This window comes from Equus quagga, chromosome 17 (assembly GCF_021613505.1).
Source record: "Equus quagga isolate Etosha38 chromosome 17, UCLA_HA_Equagga_1.0, whole genome shotgun sequence".
Lineage (NCBI taxonomy): Eukaryota > Metazoa > Chordata > Mammalia > Perissodactyla > Equidae > Equus > Equus quagga.
In genome coordinates, this window is record NC_060283.1 from 5,219,739 (window position 1) to 5,238,882 (window position 19,144).

General features: G+C 56.8%; 3 protein-coding genes and 1 long non-coding RNA gene across 7 annotated transcripts in view; 3 read left to right on the top strand and 1 right to left on the bottom strand.

The window, feature by feature from the left end:
- The first annotated feature begins 1,420 nt into the window (after positions 1-1,420).
- Positions 1,421-6,712, top strand: TMEM134 (transmembrane protein 134). Of its 3 annotated transcripts, none has more exons than XM_046644937.1 (8): positions 1,421-1,689; positions 2,637-2,701; positions 3,204-3,293; positions 3,424-3,500; positions 5,635-5,817; positions 5,925-5,969; positions 6,170-6,223; positions 6,339-6,712. In XM_046644937.1, the coding sequence occupies exons 1-8, from the start codon at positions 1,516-1,518 to the stop codon at positions 6,419-6,421; spliced, it is 771 nt and encodes a 256-aa protein (XP_046500893.1). In that variant the 5' UTR covers positions 1,421-1,515; the 3' UTR covers positions 6,422-6,712. The 3 variants fall into 3 exon arrangements, 2 of the variants coding, with proteins under 2 accessions (XP_046500893.1, XP_046500894.1); XR_006885906.1 differs by having other exon boundaries at positions 1,422-1,689; positions 5,635-5,771; positions 6,339-6,425; XM_046644938.1 differs by lacking the exon at positions 5,635-5,817 and having other exon boundaries at positions 1,429-1,689.
- A 1,835-nt stretch (positions 6,713-8,547) lies between these two features.
- On the top strand, positions 8,548-13,261 carry LOC124228602 (uncharacterized). Its single transcript, XR_006885741.1, has 3 exons — positions 8,548-8,619; positions 10,828-10,875; positions 13,124-13,261. It is a non-coding gene; the product is annotated as an uncharacterized LOC124228602 (long non-coding RNA).
- Positions 12,445-15,562, bottom strand: CABP4 (calcium binding protein 4). The gene is made up of 6 exons (XM_046643127.1): positions 15,172-15,562; positions 14,913-14,943; positions 14,691-14,834; positions 13,236-13,345; positions 12,739-12,886; positions 12,445-12,627 (listed from the first exon to the last, which is right to left on the bottom strand). Exons 1-6 carry the CDS (start codon positions 15,532-15,534, stop codon positions 12,599-12,601), a joined length of 825 nt encoding a protein of 274 aa, XP_046499083.1. The 5' UTR covers positions 15,535-15,562; the 3' UTR covers positions 12,445-12,598.
- A 757-nt stretch (positions 15,563-16,319) lies between these two features.
- GPR152 (G protein-coupled receptor 152) overlaps positions 16,320-19,144 on the top strand; it is a 4,447-nt gene continuing 1,622 nt past the window's right edge. Inside the window, exons 1-2 of one of the 2 annotated variants that reach the window (XM_046644172.1) lie at positions 16,320-16,458; positions 17,810-19,120. In XM_046644172.1, the coding sequence (XP_046500128.1) occupies positions 16,333-16,458; positions 17,810-19,120 (1,437 nt within the window). In that variant the 5' untranslated portion in view covers positions 16,320-16,332. The remainder of the gene's footprint in view (positions 16,459-17,809; positions 19,121-19,144) is intronic. The other variant, XM_046644171.1, reaches the window with a different exon arrangement.

Below are 19,144 nucleotides of genomic sequence, written 5' to 3' on the forward strand. Positions count from 1 at the left end.
ATTAGTGTTGAGTGGAAAAATGTAAACAACAGAGTTTTATACGTGACACCACGTTTGTAAATTGCAAACATCCACCTTGAGCCAATGCCAGGTGCAGTGGAGGGCCAGGCAGGATTCAAGGACACTGACTGAGCACACTGACGTGGGGCCCTGCAAAAGCAAGGGGAGAGGAGGGAAGATGGGGAGAGAAGGTGGGAAAAGCAAGGAACAGAACTGGAGAGAGGGCTTGTTCACAGTGATGCTGTGGCACAAACGGAGACTAGGAGTGACTCAACTCTGTATACGAGGGCATAAAATGAAGTGGGGGTGGGTGGGTGGAGGAGGATGACCACCCCTGGAGCTAGGTGGACCTGGGTTCAAATCCCATTTCTACCAAGGGCAAGCATTTGGGATTTTGGCAAAGCACTCGTTCATTTCTTCCGCAAATATTGAGCATCTGTTTAGTGCCAAACACGGTTCCGGGCCCTGTAGACACTGTGGTGAATAAAATGGCGTAAAATGAGATAATTTCAGGTTAAGTGCTATGTGGTGTGAAACTGACTTTAGATTGCTTAGTCAGGGATGGCTTCTCTAAGAGGTGACATTTGAGCAGGGACTCGGATGATGAAAGGATCTAGCCGTGGAAGAGCAAGGTTAAGTGCTTTCCAGGCACAGGGAACAGCACGTACTGAAGTGGGCATGAGCTTGGCCCGTGTGGCCGAGTGGGGTGACACAGGGGCAGAGGTGGACTTGAGATTAGGAGAGATGGGCAGGGACCAGAGCATTCAGAGTCGAGTTCAGATTTTATTCTAATCACAGTGGAAAACCAAGGGACGGTTTTAAGCAGAGGAGTGAGTTAGCAGGGTACTTAAAGAAAAACGTTTTATTTAAGAATAACACACAAAGGATCAGATATGGCTTAAAAGGTCACTTTGGCTGTTGCGTGGAGACCGGATGGGAGGGGAGTGGAAGCCACACATAAGGTCTCTGAGCCTCAGTTTCCACATCTGCAAGGTGGCAAGAATATCCCTCCCGTGCAGGGCCGTGGTGAATAAGGGTGGGGAACAGTCAGTTCCCAGGAGTCTCCTTGGTACTCGAAGAGCCGGCTGGGACGCAGAAGGCTCCATCTCGGGTTTGGGAGGCTGGCGCAGCCTCTTCAAGCCCTTGGTACAGACCTAGGAATTGCGTCCGAGCGCGGCACCTGCTGTTGTTTGCGGAAGCTGCCGCTAGGCGGCACCGCGGGCCCGGCGCCGTTCGGACGAGAGGAGGCCCCGCCCACGAGTCCGCTCGGCGCTCGGCAGCGAGGGCCTGCTAGGGGCATGCGGGGGCGGGGCCTTCGCGAGGGGCGGGGCCTCGGCCGGGACGCCGGGCCCCCTAGACGGCGGCGTGGGGCGGGGCCAGCGCGCGGGGGCGGGGCCTCGGCCTGGACGCCGGGCCGTCGGGCTCCCTGGACGACGGCGCGGGGGCGGGGCCGCGGCGACGCGGGACAGGCGGCGCGGATGGCGGCGGCGCAGGGCTCTTGAGCCGGCCCGGGCCATGAGCGCCGCCCGGCCCCAGTTCAGCATCGATGACGCCTTCGAGCTGTCTCTGGAGGACGCGGGTCCCGGGCCCGAGTCCAGCGGCGTCACCCGCTTCGGGCCGCTGCACTTCGAGCGCCGGGCCCGGTTCGAGGTGGCCGACGAGGACAAGCAGTCCCGGCTGCGCTACCAGGTGAACGGCCCGGCCCACCTCACCCCCTGGGCGGGACCCCAGGCCGGCGCCCGGAGAACCCCAACTCGGAGACTCTGCTTAGAGACCCCAGCAGGAGCGGGCGACCGCCCCGCTGACGTGGCCCCTGATCCAGAGCCCTGCCCAGACCCTCTCAGCTCTGATTTCGGTCGCCAGCCACCACTGGAGAGCCCAGAGACCGGACCGGGAACTCGCCCCCCACCCCTAGCTGGAGATCCCATCTGGAGTCTCCGTCCATGCTGGGTACCGACCCTCCCCCCGTTCCCACCGCTGGGCTGGGGAGCTCTTTTGTACCTGAACCGGACCTTGCCTGTACTCAGGGGCAGCCCCCTGAAGCCCAGGCCAGATGATCTAACGGGACCCTGCACCCCTCTTCAGTTCTGGAAGTCCCCACGCTACCTTTCCCCTCAAAGCTGGAGGACCCCCTCACATGAGACCTTGCCCACCCTTGACTCCCACTAAACTGGAAACCCCGATTTACCCAGAGGACCTCCACCAACTCTAGGATCCTCTTCTTGAAGACCTGGACCAGATTTCTGGGCTCTAAACCTACAAATCCTGGGCCTGCCCTTTCCTGGCACCCCAAATCCAGAGCCTCCTTCCTGGGCCCCTGAAATACCATCCTGATAGCCCTACCCTGACACCCAAACTTGAGGGATCTCCTGGCCCGGGGACCCATGCTGGGAGCCTCAACCTGCCCCTGCTGGCCCCTGCCCCCCAAAGTCTCTAGCACCTACCTCCTACCTGGGTTTCAGTTTCTGTGAATCATCAAACCCGTTCTGCGGGGAGGGCGGAGGGCCAGGTGCACAGCTGTCAAGCGGCCAGGTCAACAGCTGTCTAGGCCTACCTTCCTCCTCCCTCCTGGCCCAACAGGGGAGTGAGGAGGGGCCTGAGCCCACGGCCCCTCTGAACCCTGTGTTCTGAAACAGAACCTGGAGAATGATGAGGATGGAGCCCAGCCCTCTTCGGAGCCAGATGGAGGAGTCAGCACCAGGTCAGGGCCAGGTGGGGACCCACCCTGTACCCCAGCTGCATGCCTCTGACTCCTGTCCCCAGGGCCCTGCCCAGTCCTAAATTCACCTCACTCAGCTCTCTCACATCCTGTCCTCCAGGGACTCCTAGCCTGACCCCTAGTCCCCTCATGGGGTCCCTCACCCTGCAGGGTCACCGTACTCTAGTGCCAGCCTCACCCACCCATCCCCACCAGGCTCTTTATCCTGCAGATACTCCCAGCCTGGTCTGGCCCCTACGTCCCACAGGTTACCTGTGCTGCATTAGTCCTTAGCTCGAATCCCCAGCTTCCTCCACCCACAGTCCTGCAGAAAGCTCCAGCCCTTGAATTCATCTTCTCCCTATCCCCTCTCAGTGCTCCCTGTCCTGCAGGAACACCCAACCCTAGTCCTTGCACACCCCAGCCACATCATCATGACTCCTGTCCCGAAGGGACCCCCTTCTTTGCCTCCCTCTGCCCCCTCACTGGGCCACCTGTCCTACAGGGATTCCGTCCAGACATCCATCGGCAGCTCCCAGTGGTCCTTTAGCACCATCAGCAACAGCACGCAGCGCTCCTACCGTGCCTGCTGCAGGTGAGACCTGCCCTGCTTGAGCCACCTGTGGCCCCTGCCCCAGGACAGGCAGCCCTGGCTATTCCCCCTCCACCCTCCTCCACCCGCTCCTCTCACCTCTTTCACGCCTGTCCTGCTCTCTTGCCGCCAGCTGGACTCAACACCCTTTGATCCAGAAGAACCGCCGGGTAGTGTTGGCCTCCTTCCTGCTCCTGCTGCTGGGGCTGGGTGAGTGCCCCCAAGGGCCCCCGGCCTCCACCCGAGAGGGGTCCACTCTCCCATCCCCCTGGGCACTCTGAGCCTCCCAGCATCCTGAGGGGCAGCTGGCTGCTATCCCTCCAGCCCCATTTTACAGGTGAGGAAACTGAGACCTTGAGGGGCAGGCCTGGCCTCCTGGTCACACAGCCAGGAAATCACATGTGTTGAAAATGGAACCCAGTTAGTGCTCCACACTTTTTTTTTTTCTTAGCCTGTTTAATCTATAAGGGAATAGAAGGGTAACAGCTGCCGTTTATTCTGTGTCTACTTCGAGCCGGGTGTGGGGCAGGCTTGTCTTCCCTGCCTTGCAGAGGTCACACAGCAAGTGAAAGGTTGGGCCCTGACCCAGAACCCACCTGTAGGGGCGGGTGCTCAGAGCCAGGGATGCTGCGTGCCCTGCCAGCCCGATGCGCAGGGCACCTGTCACTTCCCCTCCTCCAGAGTCAGAGTTGATGAGGACCTCTCTCCTACCCCCATTGTTCAGAGGGGAAACCCAGGCAGGCAGCTCTCATGGCCAGATGTTTTCTGACTCCCACAGTCATTCCATGGGGCTGCGGAGTCACAGTCCCCAGAAGAGATCTACAGTGGGGATTAAGAGTGGCCATAAGAAGGGTCCAGCCGTGGCAGCTGCCCTCCCTCCTCCAGGAAGGTCGAAGTCCCCTGGCCTCAGAGCTGAGCAGGGTCCTCGCCTCAGCTCCGGGTGTCTGTGTGCAGGGGAGGGAGCTCCACTGCCCCCAACACCCCCTGCACACTGGCCAGTGTTCGCACTGGCCGCCTGCCTTATCTCGTTTGATCCTCTCTCAGTGCCCAGCAGAGCGGCCGTTACTACCACCCCAGGTGAGGAAGGAAGGACACAGACTCAGGCAGCGGAAGGGACTTGCTCTGCTCACAGCTGGGAACTAGACAAGCTGAGATTTAAACCGACATTAGTGACATCACCAGGCTTGGGGACCACCGTAGGCCCATAACGGGCCTTTGTAGGAATTAGAAAAAGATGCCACCTCTGAGTGGGCCGAGCGCACGGCCCTGAGCCAGGTGCAGGGAGTGAGTTTTAGCCCCCAGCCCACCCCTTTTGAGGTGCTCTTTGCAGGGTGCACACACACAGCAGTCCGTGGGGGCCCCTCGAGCCTCCCGGCTGAACTGCCCCCCTGGCTGCAGGGTCCACCTCCCCATCCCGTCCTCCAACTGGGGACCCAGCACTCTCTCTCAGTCTGAAAAGTTGCTCCAGCCATGACCTCCTCACCTTCCCCAATGCCCCCTGTCCTCAGCCGAAGTCCATGTCCCTCCCCGGGCCTGCGGTCCCTGCCAGATTCCTCAAGCCTGGCCTCTTGCCCCCCCAGTCTGCCAAAAGCTAGAGGCTCCTAGAAAGCCCCAGGTTCCCCCCAGACTCGGGGCCTTTGCCAGGCTGTTCCCTCCATCTGGAACACTCCCCTGCCTCTGCCTGTGCGATGCCCATGGCAAGGCCTCCCCCTTCCAAATGCACTAAAAGTCACTTCCCCTCTGTACCTCGAGTCATCTATGAAATGGGGATGGTAACACCTGTCTCAGTGGGTCCAGGCGACAGTTAAATAAGGCACTGCATGCAACACACTTAGCCCAGGCTGGCAGCACCTGGTAAATGGTGACTAAACGTTGACCGCTCTTGCTGCTGCCACCCCTGCTCAGCTTAGATGCCACTGCCTCCAAGAAGCCCCTCCCTGATCCCCCAGGTTGCCTGATCTTCCCCCACCATATCCTGACCACCCTGATTGTACCTGGGAGGTTCTCTCTCTCTCTTTTTTTTTTTTTTTTGAGTAAGATTAGCCCCGAGCTAACATCTGCTGCCAATCCTCTTTTTGCTGAGGAAGACTGGCCCTGAGCTGACATCCATGCCCATCTTCCTCTACTTTATATGTGTTATGCCTACCACAGTATGGCTTGCCAAGCGGTGCCATGTCCACGCCCGGGATCCGGGCCAGTGAACCCTGGGCCACCAAAGCGGAACATGCGCACTTAACCGCTGAGCCGCCAGGCCGGCCCCAGCTGGGAGTTTCTTGTTGGTTGCTCCACTAGGGAAGGGCCGTGAGGCAGGGACCTCATCTGCTTTTTCCCACGGGATTTCCAGGACCTGGCACCCAGCAAGTGCTCCATAATGTTTGTTGGTTGACTCAAAGGCCACATCAAGGAGCAGACAGAAATCTCTCGTTTCACAGACATTTCCCAGGGCCTGCCAGCTGCCCCGCTCTGAAAACACAGAGCTTGGTGAGCTCCCCAGGGAGGGTCTCTGCTCAGGGGATCTTCAGCTCAGGTGGGCGACCCGTTCCTCAGGCCTAAGCCGTTTTGGGGGTTTCGGGTAGAGGTCCCCGCCCTGCACCCTGCTCCCACCCTCACCCTCGCGGCTCCATCTGTGTGCAGTGCTCATCCTGATCGGCGTGGGACTGGAGGTGGCCCCTTCGCCAGGTGAGCGTCCCCTCCTACCGCGGCAGGCAGCGCTCACACCCCCTACCCGGGTCCTTGGCAAGCCCTCGCACCTGCCAGCGCTCCCACCTTAACAGCCGGACCCGGCCCCTTCTGCCGCGGAGAGGGAGCCGGGCTGGGACGCCCTCAGCCCCGCCCCGGCGCCTCCTTGCCCTCACCCGGCCACTCCCCTCCTCCCGCAGGTGTCTCCAGCGCCATCTTCTTCGTGCCCGGCTTCCTGTTGTTGGTCCCGGGAGGTGCGAGCGGGGAGCGGGCAGCAGGCAGCGGGAGCGGCGGGGCGGAGCCGGGGCCGGATGCGGGGCGGGAGGGTCCCTGGGCGGGGCCTCGGCGCTGACAGGCCCCGCCCCGCAGTGTACCACGTGGTCTTCATCTACTGCGCCGTCAAGGGCCACCGGGGCTTCCAGTTCTTCTATCTGCCCTACTTCGAGAAGTGAGCCGCCGGCGGACGGCCTGCATCCAGCGTCGCCTCCGAGCGGCCCTTGCTGCCTCCTCGCGTCCCCAGGGGGCGCTCCTCGGGCCCGCGCCCCGCTGTTTCCCTCATCTCAAGGGAAAAGCCCCTTCAGGACCCTTGAGCCCCTAGCTCCACTGGGAGTTTGCTCAGGAAGTTTGGGGCGCCTGGGCCTGGGAAAGTGCCCCTCGCCTGCTCTGTGCCTTAACTTATTCTCCGGCCTTGGGGCTGCTGGGTTGGTGGTGGTTTGTACTAATAAAAGGGGTACTTAATTCCAGCAGAGACGATTGGTCTTTCTTTCCCACCAGCCCTGCCCAGCCCACCAGCCTGGAAACAGCCCACTCCCACAAAGGCTGAGAAAGGATTGACCCAGGCTGATGGGCCTCCAGGACCACCCATCTCCCCATTGTACATGTGACAGTCCTGATGCACCAAGACTTGCCTGACGTCACATGCTGGTTAGGGACGGAGCTGGGCCTGGAACTCTTCTGCCCTTCTGTCCTGAAGGAGGGTGTTCCAGCCTCCCTGCTCCCCCAGCCCTTAGCAGAGTCAGCCCTGCCCCTGTCTCTACCTGGAGGGGCAGTGTTGCCACCTGCCCTGGTGGCCCTGGCCAAGGGCACTCAGAGATGACGCAGGCCTGGGGCCTGGAGGCTGGTATTCTGGTTCCAGCCTGGCTCTGGGGCCCTGGGCTGCCACAGCCAGCTCGGAATGTGGGCCATGACAAGGCAGCAGCCCAGGCCCCTCCCCTCACTGCCCTACTTCCCAGGCCCAGGGGTTGGGAGAAGTAGGGGGCAAAGGACATGGGCGGCAGGGCCCGTATGACAGAGAACCTCAGTGATCAAAGACTCTCAGAACCGCAGAACGCTGAAAACAGATCATCTCAGAATTTTGGAAAGTCCGAGCATCTCGGAATCTTAGGCACCAAGAAACAGAATCTTTGAGAACCCTGAAATCCGAACTCATAATAACCACCATTTCTCAAACTCTGAGAAGGCGCCAGGCCGTGTGCTAAGCATTTAACACAGGTTATTTTTGGTAACTCTCACCACCTCCGCCCCATTTTACAGATAAGGAAGTTAAGGCCCAGAGAGACTGACTCACCCAGGGTCAGAGGAACATAACCCAGGGCTCGGGTTCCCTGGCCCAGAGCACATTCTATGACACTGGGGAGGAAGTGGGGAGGAGACAGGCACCGAGCTGGTGTGGTCCCTTGCTGGCCAGCGGAGGGGCTGGCTGAATGAGTGTGGGCTTAGGAGACCCAGTTCATGGACTTCCGCGTTTTCAGTCTGTCTCCCCTGGTAAGACATTAAGAAGGGACTTGGCTGGGGCTGGCCTCAACTGTGTCTGCTGCGGCCAGGACAGTGCCTTTAGATTTCTGTGGCTTTGTTGAAGGAATGAACACCCAGACTTCCCACCCTCAGCCCTCAGTCAAGGCACTTTGGGGGCACCGCTTGCCTGCAGGAACTCCGAAATCTCAAGCTAGCTGTGGTAAGGGGCCAGTTTCCATTTCCAGTCCGTCATGGACCAGTACTTTTGTAAGATAGATGAAAACTAGAAAAGTGAAAGGAAAAAAACATACAGAGTACAAGCCCACAGTTTGTAATACCAGGTTAATTAGACATAAAATTACATTTCAATGAATGTCATCAGAACAGAAAAAAAATGACAAAACCATTCGTTGAAAGTGAGCAAACTGAAGATACATACAGGGAGTTGCTACTGTGCTCGTAACTTTTTGGCATTCCACAATCTTAACTAAACAGAAAGTTATTCCAGAAGAAGTGATTCTCCATATCGTAAGACCGTATCAGGAGCCAGCACGGCAGAGCCCACAGGCCCGCTGCAGCCCCCGAGCTAAGAAGAGTTTTTATATTTTAGTAGTGGTTGGAAAAAAGTCAAAGAATAATAAGATAATAAGACTTCGGGACACATAAAAGCTTATAAAAGTCAAATTTTAGTGTCAACAAGTCACGTTTGGTTAACTGATTATTCATTAAATTTCCAACAGAGCCACCCCCACTCATTTGTATGTTGATTTTGGTTGCTTGGCGATAGAAAGGACAACAGCAGAGTTGAGCACTTGCAACAGAAACCACATGGTCCTCAAAACCTAAAATCTTTGCTGTGGGCCCTCTCCAGAAAAGCTTACCAACCCTCAGTCTGTATGAACACTGGCAGAACACTGTGAGTCATAACGTTTAAAGTTTTTGGGTTTTTTTAAGATTGACACCTGAGCTAACAACTGTTACCAATCTCCTTTTTTTGTTCCTGCTTTTTCTCCCCAAAGCCCCCCAGTACATAGTTGTATATTTTAGCTGTGGGTCCTTCTAGTTGTGGCATTTGGGACGCTGCCTCAGCATGGCATGACGAGCGGTGCCATGTCCACGCCCAGGATTCGAACCGGTGAAACCCTGGGCCGCCAAAGCAAAACGCGAGAAGTTAACCACTCAGCCACGGGGCCAGCCCCAATACAATGTTTAAAGTTTTAATGTGACCAACACGTTTGCTTTTTGGTGGTTAATTTATGTAATCCAAGTTGGATTGACAGCCACACTATCCTCAGAGAATAATGAATATCTAAACTCTAAATACAATTTCCTTTTAGTTGGAAAACATTAATAGTGGTATCCAGACTAGGAACATTGGATTTCCTTAGTGAATTGTAACTCAATTTGTCCCTAATGCTTTTTGCCAAATAGCCCATCTTTGTCTGATATGCCTGTGGTTATACTAGCTTTCTGCTAGTTAGTTTTCTCCTAGTGAATCTTTTTTCCAAGCCATCGCTTTCAGCTTTTCAGTCATAGTTATGTTTTGAGTGTGTCTCTTAGATCCTGCACTCAGCCGTGGGGAAGAGCCTGATAGCTGCCCTTTGGTACTGCTCTCTGCCCTTAGGGTAGAAGAACCTCTGGTAACTAGCTGGGCACATGGCCACCCAAAATAAAGACCGCATTTCCCAGCATCCTTTGCAGCTAGGTGTACCAGGTAAGGAGCCTTTCTTCTCTATTCCTGCCCCTGTTCTGCCACCTGGAAAACAAACTAACATGCACACACCCTAGGAATGGCAGAGCAGCCAGCAGAAGGAGCCTGGGGCCCTCAAGACCTCACAGCTGGATTTTGCCTGAGACTTCTGTAGGGGCATAAACTTCACTCTAGTTTAAAGCATTGTTATTTTGGGTCCCTGTCACTCCCGGGGAGCCCAGTCTAATATTGATACTTTCTTCTTGGACTGAGACTCTCTGACTTTTAACTGAAAAACTTAATCTGCTTATGTTTATTGTAATTTTTGACTTTTTTAAGCATTATTTCTACCTTCTGTTTTAATGTTTTCTATGTTCTTTTTCTTTGCTTTCTTTTCCCTCTTTCCCAGCCTTCTATTGGCTTAATCAGTAATTCTTCACTTCCTCTTTTTCATCCTCTGTTGATTTGACTGTTGAATGGAACATTCTACCTCTGTTTCTGTTATGTTAATGGTTACCCTGAAATCGTCAACAAAGTCTAAAGTTAATCAATAAATCTATTCTTCTCTAGGAAAAAAAAAAAACCATGTCAGCATGTCTAAAGCACCCCCTCCCATTTTCCATTTTACTTTTGTCTATTATTTTAGTCCCTCCTTGTTTTTAAATTCCCCCAAATTAATATTTTTACAGTTAACGCTTCTTTAGATCTACCAATATATTTACTGATTTTTTCCCTGACTGTTATTTCGTATGTATTCTGCCTTCATTCTGGATTGAATTTCCTTCTTCCTGAAGCCCACCCTTCAACAAGAGTATGTGGGTGGAAAACTCTTTCAGCCTTTGTTTGTCGGAAAAGTTTATGGGGCCACCCGGTGGCACAGCAGTTAAGTGTGCATGTTCTGCTTCCGCAGCTCGGGGTTCACTGGTTCAAATCCCAGGTGCGGACATGGCACCTCTTGGCAAGCTGTGCTGTGGTAGGCGTCCCACATATAAAGTAGAGGAAGATGGGCATGGATGTTAGCTCAGGGACAGTCTTCCTCAGAAGAAAAGAGGATTGGCAGCAGTTAGCTCAGGCCTAATCTGCCTAAAAAAAAAAAAAAAAAACAAAGGCCAGCCCTGTGGCCAAGTGGTTAAGTTCACGCACTCTGCTGCGGTGGCCCAGGGTTTCGCCAGTTCGGATCCTGGGCGCGGACATGGCACCACTCATCAGGCCATGCTGAGGCGGCGTCCCACATGCCACAACTAGAAGGACCTGCAACTAAGATATACAACTATGTACTCGGGGGATTTGGGGAGATAAAGCAGGGGAAAAAAAAGAAAAAAGTTTACATTTCACCTTCATTCTTGAATCACAATTGAGCTAGGTATAGGCTTCTTGGCTGGCAATCATTTTTCCTCTGCACAGTGAACAATTTATTCCATTATCTTCTGGCAGCTGTTGTGGCAGTGAAAAGTCTTTGGAGAGTCTGATTCCTGTTCCTCGGTAAGTAATCTGAGTTTTCTCTCTAGTTCTTTATGAGATTTTCCTTTTGTATTCTGCGGTTTCACTGGGAAGCATCTAGATAATATATGTATTTTTGTTTATCCTTCCCTGGCTCCAGGGTGCTCCTGGGCACCTGTCTTTGTGGAAGTCTTTATGGAAGATTTTCAGCCATCATCTCTTTGAATATTGCCTCATGCCCATTCTCTGTACTTTCTCCTTCTGAGACTCCTAATGACAAATTTTAACCATCCTTTAATATTTTCCATCTTTTTATCCCTCAGGGCTAGCTTATGAGTGATTTCTCAGAGAAGCCTTCCAGTTCATTAATCTCTTAAATTATGTCTCATCTGCTTTTTAACTTATCCACTGATTTTTTAAATTCCAATGGCTATATCCTTAATTTTTAGAAGGTCCATTGGGCTACTTTTTTTTTTTTTTTAAGATTTTATTTTTTTCCTTTTTCTCCCCAAAGCCCCCCGGTACAAAGTTGTATATTCTTAGTTGTGGGTCCCTCTAGTTGTGGCATGTGGGACGCCACCTCAACGTGGCTTGATGAGCGGTACCATGTCCGCACCCAGGATTCGAACCGACGAAACACTGGGCCGCCTGCAGCGGAACGCGCGAACTTAAGCACTCGGCCACGGGGCCAGCCCCTGGGCTACTGTTTTTTAAATCTTCCTTTTCTCTTCTCATATTATCCTGTAACAGCATCTTGATCTCTCTTCCTTCTTTTATCTTTATTTTTTTCCATTGACTTTGTGGTCTCTTCTGGACTGTTCTATCATTGACACACTTGGGTGCTGAGTCTGTTTTTGTCACATCTGCCTCGTCTCATTTGTAATTTCATCTGCAGAAGTGACAGGGTGGTTGTTTTTTTCGTTTTGAGCCTCCTGGGCCCTGGGTGGAGAGAGTGCCCTTCTCAGCGGTTTTTCCTATTTCTTCAGCTTTTCGGACCGTAGTGACAGACCGCGCTCCTGCTCGAGGTGCAGCCCCGAGTTTCACATTCTCCAGGGAAGCTTTTCCTGCTCGAGGCCTTGAACCCCTGTAACCTTGCCACTTCCTCAGCCTGCTAGGTCGAGGCATAGTTTGGTCCCTTCTCAAGAACAGGGTCGCCCTCTGAGACCCTAGAATGGACTCAGGGTCACGTCTTGCTCCCCAGCCTCTTGCAGGTCCCTTGTCACCCCTGAGTGTCACAGCCCAGGCTCCCGAACCTCTCTCCAAGTCTGAAGCCCCCATGGTGTCTTTCCCTCCCACCTCCTAGCTTTACTACCTGGGGTCATCCCTTTCTTTCTTTGAAGTTCACCCTGTTTGGTTTTTTTTTTTAAACACTTCTACAAATAAGTAGTGAGAAGCATCCAGCCACCCCCTCTATTCCCCATGTTACCAGAATTCCCTCCCAGCACTGCCACGTCTTTGAATGCTGCCAGTGCCAGGGAGCTCCCTACCTCCCAAGGGGCTGGAGAGATCCGAATCTTGCTCACACCGGGGAATGATGGGCACTTGAGGGCAGGTTTCCTCCAGGCAGCTCCCGTGGGAGGGACACGAGGACAAGGGTGAGTCGGTGACATCACAAGCCAACTTTGCAGCCAGGTGTCGTCAGGGGCAGAAGAAGCCTGGGGGCTGCTGGGTCTCTTCCATCTCGGGCCTCGTGGGGAGGGTGTGCAGCATGAACCCTGCTGGCTTCTGGGGCCAGAGGGGTGACGCAGTCTCCCCTCCTGGAGCCTCAGTGGGTGGAAAGCATCATCACAAACTCTGCAGGAGAGAAGGGGTGGGGCTCGGGCTGGTCCAGCTCAGGGATCCCAGGAGGCGCTGGGCTCAGCCTGGGAGCTGGAGAGGTAGGGGTTGTCCGGAAGGGAGACTCACCGTCAAAGTCTACAGTGCCGTCCCCATTGAGGTCCACATCTCGGAGCATCTCGTCCAGCTCAGGACCCAGCAGCGGCTCCCCCAGCAGAGCCGGTGCCGCCTGTCGCAGCTCCGCCATGGTGATTCGTCCATCCCTGTCCTTGTCAAACTAGGATCCCAGCAGGGCTCAGCCCCTCCCACCCAAAGCTGCCTCTGCCTGCACCGGTCTCCACCTTGCCACGTCCTGTGCCTGGATGCCCCCATTTTCACCCATCCAAGCTCCCTCCTCCTCCCAGGCTGAGACAGGGGGCCCCCTCTCTAAGAAGTCTCCCTTGGGGGATCCCCGAGCTGGAGGTGAGCCAAACCCTTTCTGACCCCTCCCTGATCCCAGTGCCACCACCTGCAGGGCTCTGGGCCTCCAGAGGCTGAAGCCACCAGCTTCCCCTGGCCTGGGGGGGAGGCTAGCAAGGATGCCATCCAGCCACCCACCCACCACCCGCCTCGACCACGCTCCACACCTCTCGGAAGGCGATGCGCAGCTCCCGCACCCCCAACATGTGTGCCGTCTCCTCCCTCAGCTTTGGGCCCATCATTTCCACAAACTCCTCGAAGTCCACACGGCCACCCACTGCGGACCCAGGCAGAGCGTCACAATGGTGAGGGCTGGGGCCCAAGGAGGGACGTCATGAGGGCCAGCCCCTCCCCAGCTCTGCTTCCAGGAAGGAACATGGGTGTCCATGCCCTGCGGGGTGTAGGCAGCTGGAGCCCTGCTTTCTGCTGGGGGGTGAAGAGCTTGGGTGCACTCAGTGAAGTACGCAAGTGTGGGGGAAAGAGACCAGGCTCTGGAACCAGACAGCCCCGGGTTCAAACCCTGGCTCTGCCGCCGATTGTGTGTGGCCTTGGGTGACTTATGAAACCTCCGTCCTCATCCTGGGACGAGGATGGCAGAAGCTACTCTGTGGGCTGCTGTTGGGGTTGGAGCTCATGGCTGTAAAGTGCTGGAACCCCGTAGGCGGCAATAAATGCCCCTTAAGCAGACCCATGTGGTCCCTTGGTTCTAAGACGGCATCCATTAAAAAAAGCTCTGATGGTCAATTAACAGCTTTGGGGGAAAGAAAAGAAGGATGACACTAAATGTTCACATCGGTTGTAAATCACATCCCATTTGGGAAACTATAAAGAAAAAAATAATGCAGGTGTTCTGGAAGGAAGGGAATCTGATATGGGTCTGAGGACAAATGAGCTAATGATAATCACACAAGTGCCGCCCATCCGACATTTAATCACAAGGACCGGCCAGAGTTCTGTCACACTAGGCCTCAGAGAACCTCAGAAGGCTCTTCTCAGGAGCCTGGCGGGGGGGCGGGGGGTCTGAGAGAAAGAGAGAGAGGGGGTGGCTAGTACCAGCAGGGAACTGTTTTTTTTAAAGCTTGGCCCTGAGCTAACATCTGTTGCCAATCTTCCTTTTTTTTTCCTCTCCCCAAAGCCCCCCGGCGTATAGTTGTATATTCTAGTTGCAGGTCCTTCTGGTTGTGGCACATGGGACGCCGCCTCAGCATGGCCTGATGAGCAGTGCCCTGTCCACACACAGGATCTGAACCGGTTAAACCTTGGGCCACCGAAGCGGAGCACGTGAACTCAACCACTGGGCCACGGGGCGGTCCCAGAGCAGGGTCGGGGGGTGGGAGGGGTGATATGCCCCGAGGGCCTCTCTTGGATCACCAGGTGACTTCCTCCATCCCTGGTGTCCCTGCATCCGACAGGGCCAACATCCAACTGTCAAACTGCCCTGGAATCTGCCCCCTGCCCACTTCCGCCATCACCCCTGGGACACTCCCAGAGCCACCTCCCACCACCGCCTCGTGATCCCCCTGAACCATGAGGCTTGGAGAGGACCAGGGCTACCCAGCCTCCAGGAAAAGCCAGGCGGCTCGGGCCCTACCCCACCCTGGCCAGTGGGTTCAGGCACTGACTTCGCATCTTGACATGCTGCGAGACCTCGATGAGCTCCATCTCAGTGGGCATGTAGCCCAGTGTCCGCATGCAGGCGCCCAGCTCCCGGTAGCCAATGTAGCCATCGCGGTCGGTGTCAAACTCCTCAAAGGCAGCTTGAAGTTCTGCCGGGGAGGAGGGTCAGGCCCAGGGAGCCAGGCTCAGGGACACCTCCCACCCCGCCACCAGCAAAGGCCACTCACCGTCCAGCTCCTCGGGGCCCAGCTCGCGGTCCTGTAGGGGTATAGTCCAGCATGTCCCCCAAGCCAGCCAGGGCTTGGGCCAGCCCAAGACCCATCTTTCCCCAAACTGCTGAAACCCAGCCCCCACAGCCCAGGATCCCTGAGTCTGAAGCAGAAGCGACAGGAGCCCTCAGTACTAGGGGCAGGGTGGGCTGAGCCTGAGGACATGAGTCCCCACCCCGACCCTCAGACTCCCAACCCTGCCCAGGCCCCACCTGACCTTCCCAAAGACACGGTTGAGCAGGGGCCCGTATGTCCTCTGAGCAGCATCATGCTGGGGATCAGAACGATGCCGGTGGGACTGGCGACGAGAGGCTGACCCAGGGGCTGCAGGGGTTGGCCCCTCCTGCCCTTCTCCGGTCCTAGAGGGATTCTTGCTGCTCCCAGGGGCCTCAGGGCCCTGGATGGGGGTCTGCTCCCCAGAGCTGCCCTTCCGGGACCCTCGAAGCCCCCTCTTGCTCTTCCTCCTGGTCAAGGGGTGCCCCTCAGCCCCATTCGTGGGAGCCATGGCCCCCTCAAGGGGCTTCTGAGGGCCGGGGGCCAGGTCTGGGCCATGCTGCCCCTTTGCCTGCTCTGTGGCCATGTGGAGATGGGCGACAGGGCTCAGAGATGCAGCACCACGGAGCACCCTTGGCTCTTGGGACCCATAAAGCTGCTTATGCACCAGCACCCTGGGAGCTGCTGGCCTGGGATCGGGCCCTGAGGGGGATTAGGGTAAGTGAGGCAGGCAGCCCAGGCCCTAATCCCGGCCCTCAGCTCAGGGGTGGCCAGGACAGAGCCAGATGGGTCAAGAGAACTGTCCTCAGCAACAAGGGGTGCCAAGACATGGTAGCTGCAACGAGCTTAGACTCCAGCTTTGCCACCTCAGAGCTGGGAGACCCAGCAAATTCACCTCTCTGAGCCTCCGTGCCTCATCTATAGAATGGGAGCAATATTGCTGAAGAGTCGAGACTTCAGCCGGGTTGTGTGACACGGGCAGGACTTAGCTGAGAGAGGACACGGGAAGGCATCGCAGGCAGGAGGGAGAGGGTAGGCAAAGGCTGGAAGGTGGGAGAGCATAGGACGAGCTGCCCACCGCAGTCCCCTCATGGGTGACATCCTGGCTGGAGCAGAGGGTATATGAAATTGAGGAAGAGAGGCCAGATCACCGAGGCCTTGAATGCCGGATTGAGGGTCATGGAGGTGATGTCAGAGGAGGTGGACCCCAGGGGGGACACAGGGCCTGCCCTGAGCTGGAGAGGCCCAGGGTGAGGGGGCTTTAGCCATCTGACCTTGCCCAGGGTTGGGGGAACTGGCCGGTCAGTTGGTCCTACTGGGCCAGGGTTAGGGTTTCCCGGCGAGCAGCCCCATGAATGATTGATGCCCTTTGAGCTTGGGTTTCATGCCGGCCGCCTTAGCGCCGCTGGGCACCATGCAGCAGGCCCTGGTGTGGGGCCATGCGGACGACTGGACCACTGGGCACACAGGCACGCCCAGCTCCTCCCCGCCAGCAGCCTGCGCCTCACAGGTAAGCCAGGCCTCACCGGTGGGGGTCGGGGGAGCCCAGGGCTCTGATGCAGTAGCAGCTGAAGCTTGCAGAGTGGGGTCTGCCTGAGGAAGGGCCCTGGGGGTGGAGAGGCCATGGGGCTAAAGGCCACAGGCAGGATCCAGTCTTTCTGGGACTTCTGCTTCTTCCCCGACTCTGTGCCGCCACCAGGGCCTTGTCCATCCTCAGAGGGAGACTCCCTAGAGGCTAGCGAGCGAAGGGGGTGGGGGCAGCAGGCCTTGGGTGCCGGCCACCCTCCTCCTCATCAAGCTGTTGCGCCCCCCCCTCCTGTTTAATTGCTCCAGGAAACAAACGGGGGCCACCTTCTGCCTGAGCTGTGAGAAGAGGGAGAGGGTCCCAGGTGGGGCAGAGGATGATAAAGAGGCTCAAGCTGCTCCCAGGACAGCCCTCCTGGCTGCGGGCTGCCCCGCCTGAGCCTCAGGCCTCCCAGAGCTCACGAGTTGCTCTCGCTGGGAGGAGGGGCCTCCTCTGCCGCAGACTCCCTTCCGATCTCGGATTCCTCCGGGCCAGTGGGACCCTGAGCCCTCCCCGCGTGGACCCTTAAACACTCGAACCCCAGGATACCAGACAAAAAGGAGCCTGTGGTGATCTGACCAAATGGTTTTCAAACTGTGCTCCCTGGAGCTCTGGGAGCGCCCTCCCCTCCTTTAATCTGAGCACCCCCTTTGAGTTCATATAGGAATTCCACTGTAGTATTTCATTTAAAGAAAATATTCACCAGCTTAAAAAATATGTTTGAAAGCCTCTGGTCGGGGCCAGCCCAGTGGCGCTGCAAAGTTAGCACGTTCTGCTTCTCAGCAGCCCGGGGTTCGCCAGTTCGGATCCCGGGTGCGGACATGGTGCCACTTGGCAAAAGCCATGCTGTGGTAGGCGTCCCACATATAAAGTAGAGGAAGATGGGCATGGATGTTAGCTCAGGGCCAGTCTTCCTCAGCAAAAAGAGGAGGATTGGCAGTCGTTAGCTCAGGGCTAATCTTCCTCAAAAAAAAAAAGAAAGAAAGCCTCTGGTCTAGTCCACTAGACACACACAGGGATTCCGTGGGGCAGAATGGTTAGGCCTGCGTTGGGGTCCTGGGGCCGCCCATCCTACCTCTGACCTTGGGCAAGTACCCTCGTCCTCTGAACCTTCCGCTCCTCAGCTGTAAAAGGGGTTGTATGAGGCCTAGGTGGGGTCGTCTATTTAAAGTCCCTAGCATAGAATATCTACCCCAAAAGTGATGACAATGGCCCAGAAAGGGACCACGACTCGCCTGGAGATGCACAAGACCCTCTCTCTCACGCTCAATCATTCATGCCTTCATTGCTTCACCAGGCGCCCTCTCTGTGTCCAGAGGTACACTGGGGACCTCAGATGGACGCTGCTATAGAAGCCAACCTGGGTGCTGCTGGCCTCAGGCCCCGCACGGAGCTGGACGACGAGGACTACTACCCCCAGGGCGGCTGGGACACAGTCTTCCTGGTGGCCCTGCTGCTCCTGGGGCTGCCAGCCAATGGGCTCATGGCGTGGCTGGCCGGCTCACAGGCCCGGCAAGGAGCAGGCACACGCCTCGCTCTGCTCCTGCTCAGCCTGGCCCTCTCTGACTTTTTGTTCCTGGCAGCAGCAGCCTTCCAGATCCTGGAGATCCAGCACGGAGGGCACTGGCCACTGGGGACAGCTGCCTGCCGCTTCTACTACTTTCTATGGGGTGTGTCCCACTCCTCTGGCCTCTTCCTGCTGGCAACCCTCAGCCTGGACCGCTGCCTGCTGGCGCTGTGTCCACGCTGGTACCCTGCGCATCGCCCGGCCCGCCTGCCCCTCTGGGTCTGCGCCGGGGTCTGGGTGCTGGCCACACTCTTTAGTGTGCCCTGGCTGGTCTTCCCCGAGGCCGCCGTCTGGTGGTACGACCTGGTCATCTGCCTGGACTTCTGGGATAGTGAGGAGCTGCCGCTGCGGATGTTCGAGATCCTGGGGGGCTTCCTGCCTTTCTTCCTGCTGCTCGTCTGCCACGTGCTCACCCAGGCCGCTGCCTGCAGGACCTGCTGCCACCATCAGCCTATGCCCACAGCCTGCCGTGGCTTTGCCCGTGTGGCCAAGACCATATTGTCAGCCTATGTGGTCCTGCGGCTGCCCTACCAGCTGGCGCAGCTGCTGTACCTGGCCTTCCTGTGGGACATCTACCCCGGCTACCTGCTCTGGGAGGCCCTGGTCTACTCCGACTACTTAATCCTGCTCAACAGCTGCCTCAGTCCCTTCCTCTGCCTCCTGGCCAGTGCCGACCTCCGGGCCCTGCTGCACTCAATGCTCTCCTCCTTCGCAGCAGCTCTCTGCGAGGAACGGCCAGGCAGCTTCATGCCAGCCGAGCCACAGGCCCAAGTGGACCCTGGGGGTCAGACTCTGCCAGGGCCAACAGCTGAGGCCCAGCCACAGATGAACCCTACAGCCCAGCCACAGGTGAATCCCATGGCCCAGCCACAGGCGAATCCCATGGCCCAGCCACAGGCGAATCCCATGGCCCAGCCACAGCAGAATCCCACAGCCCAGCCACAGCAGAATCCCACGGCCCAGCCACAGCAGAATCCCACGGCCCAGCCACAGGAGAATCCCACAGCCCAGCCACAGGAGAATCCCACAGCCCAGCCACAGGTGAACCCTATGGCCCAGCCACAG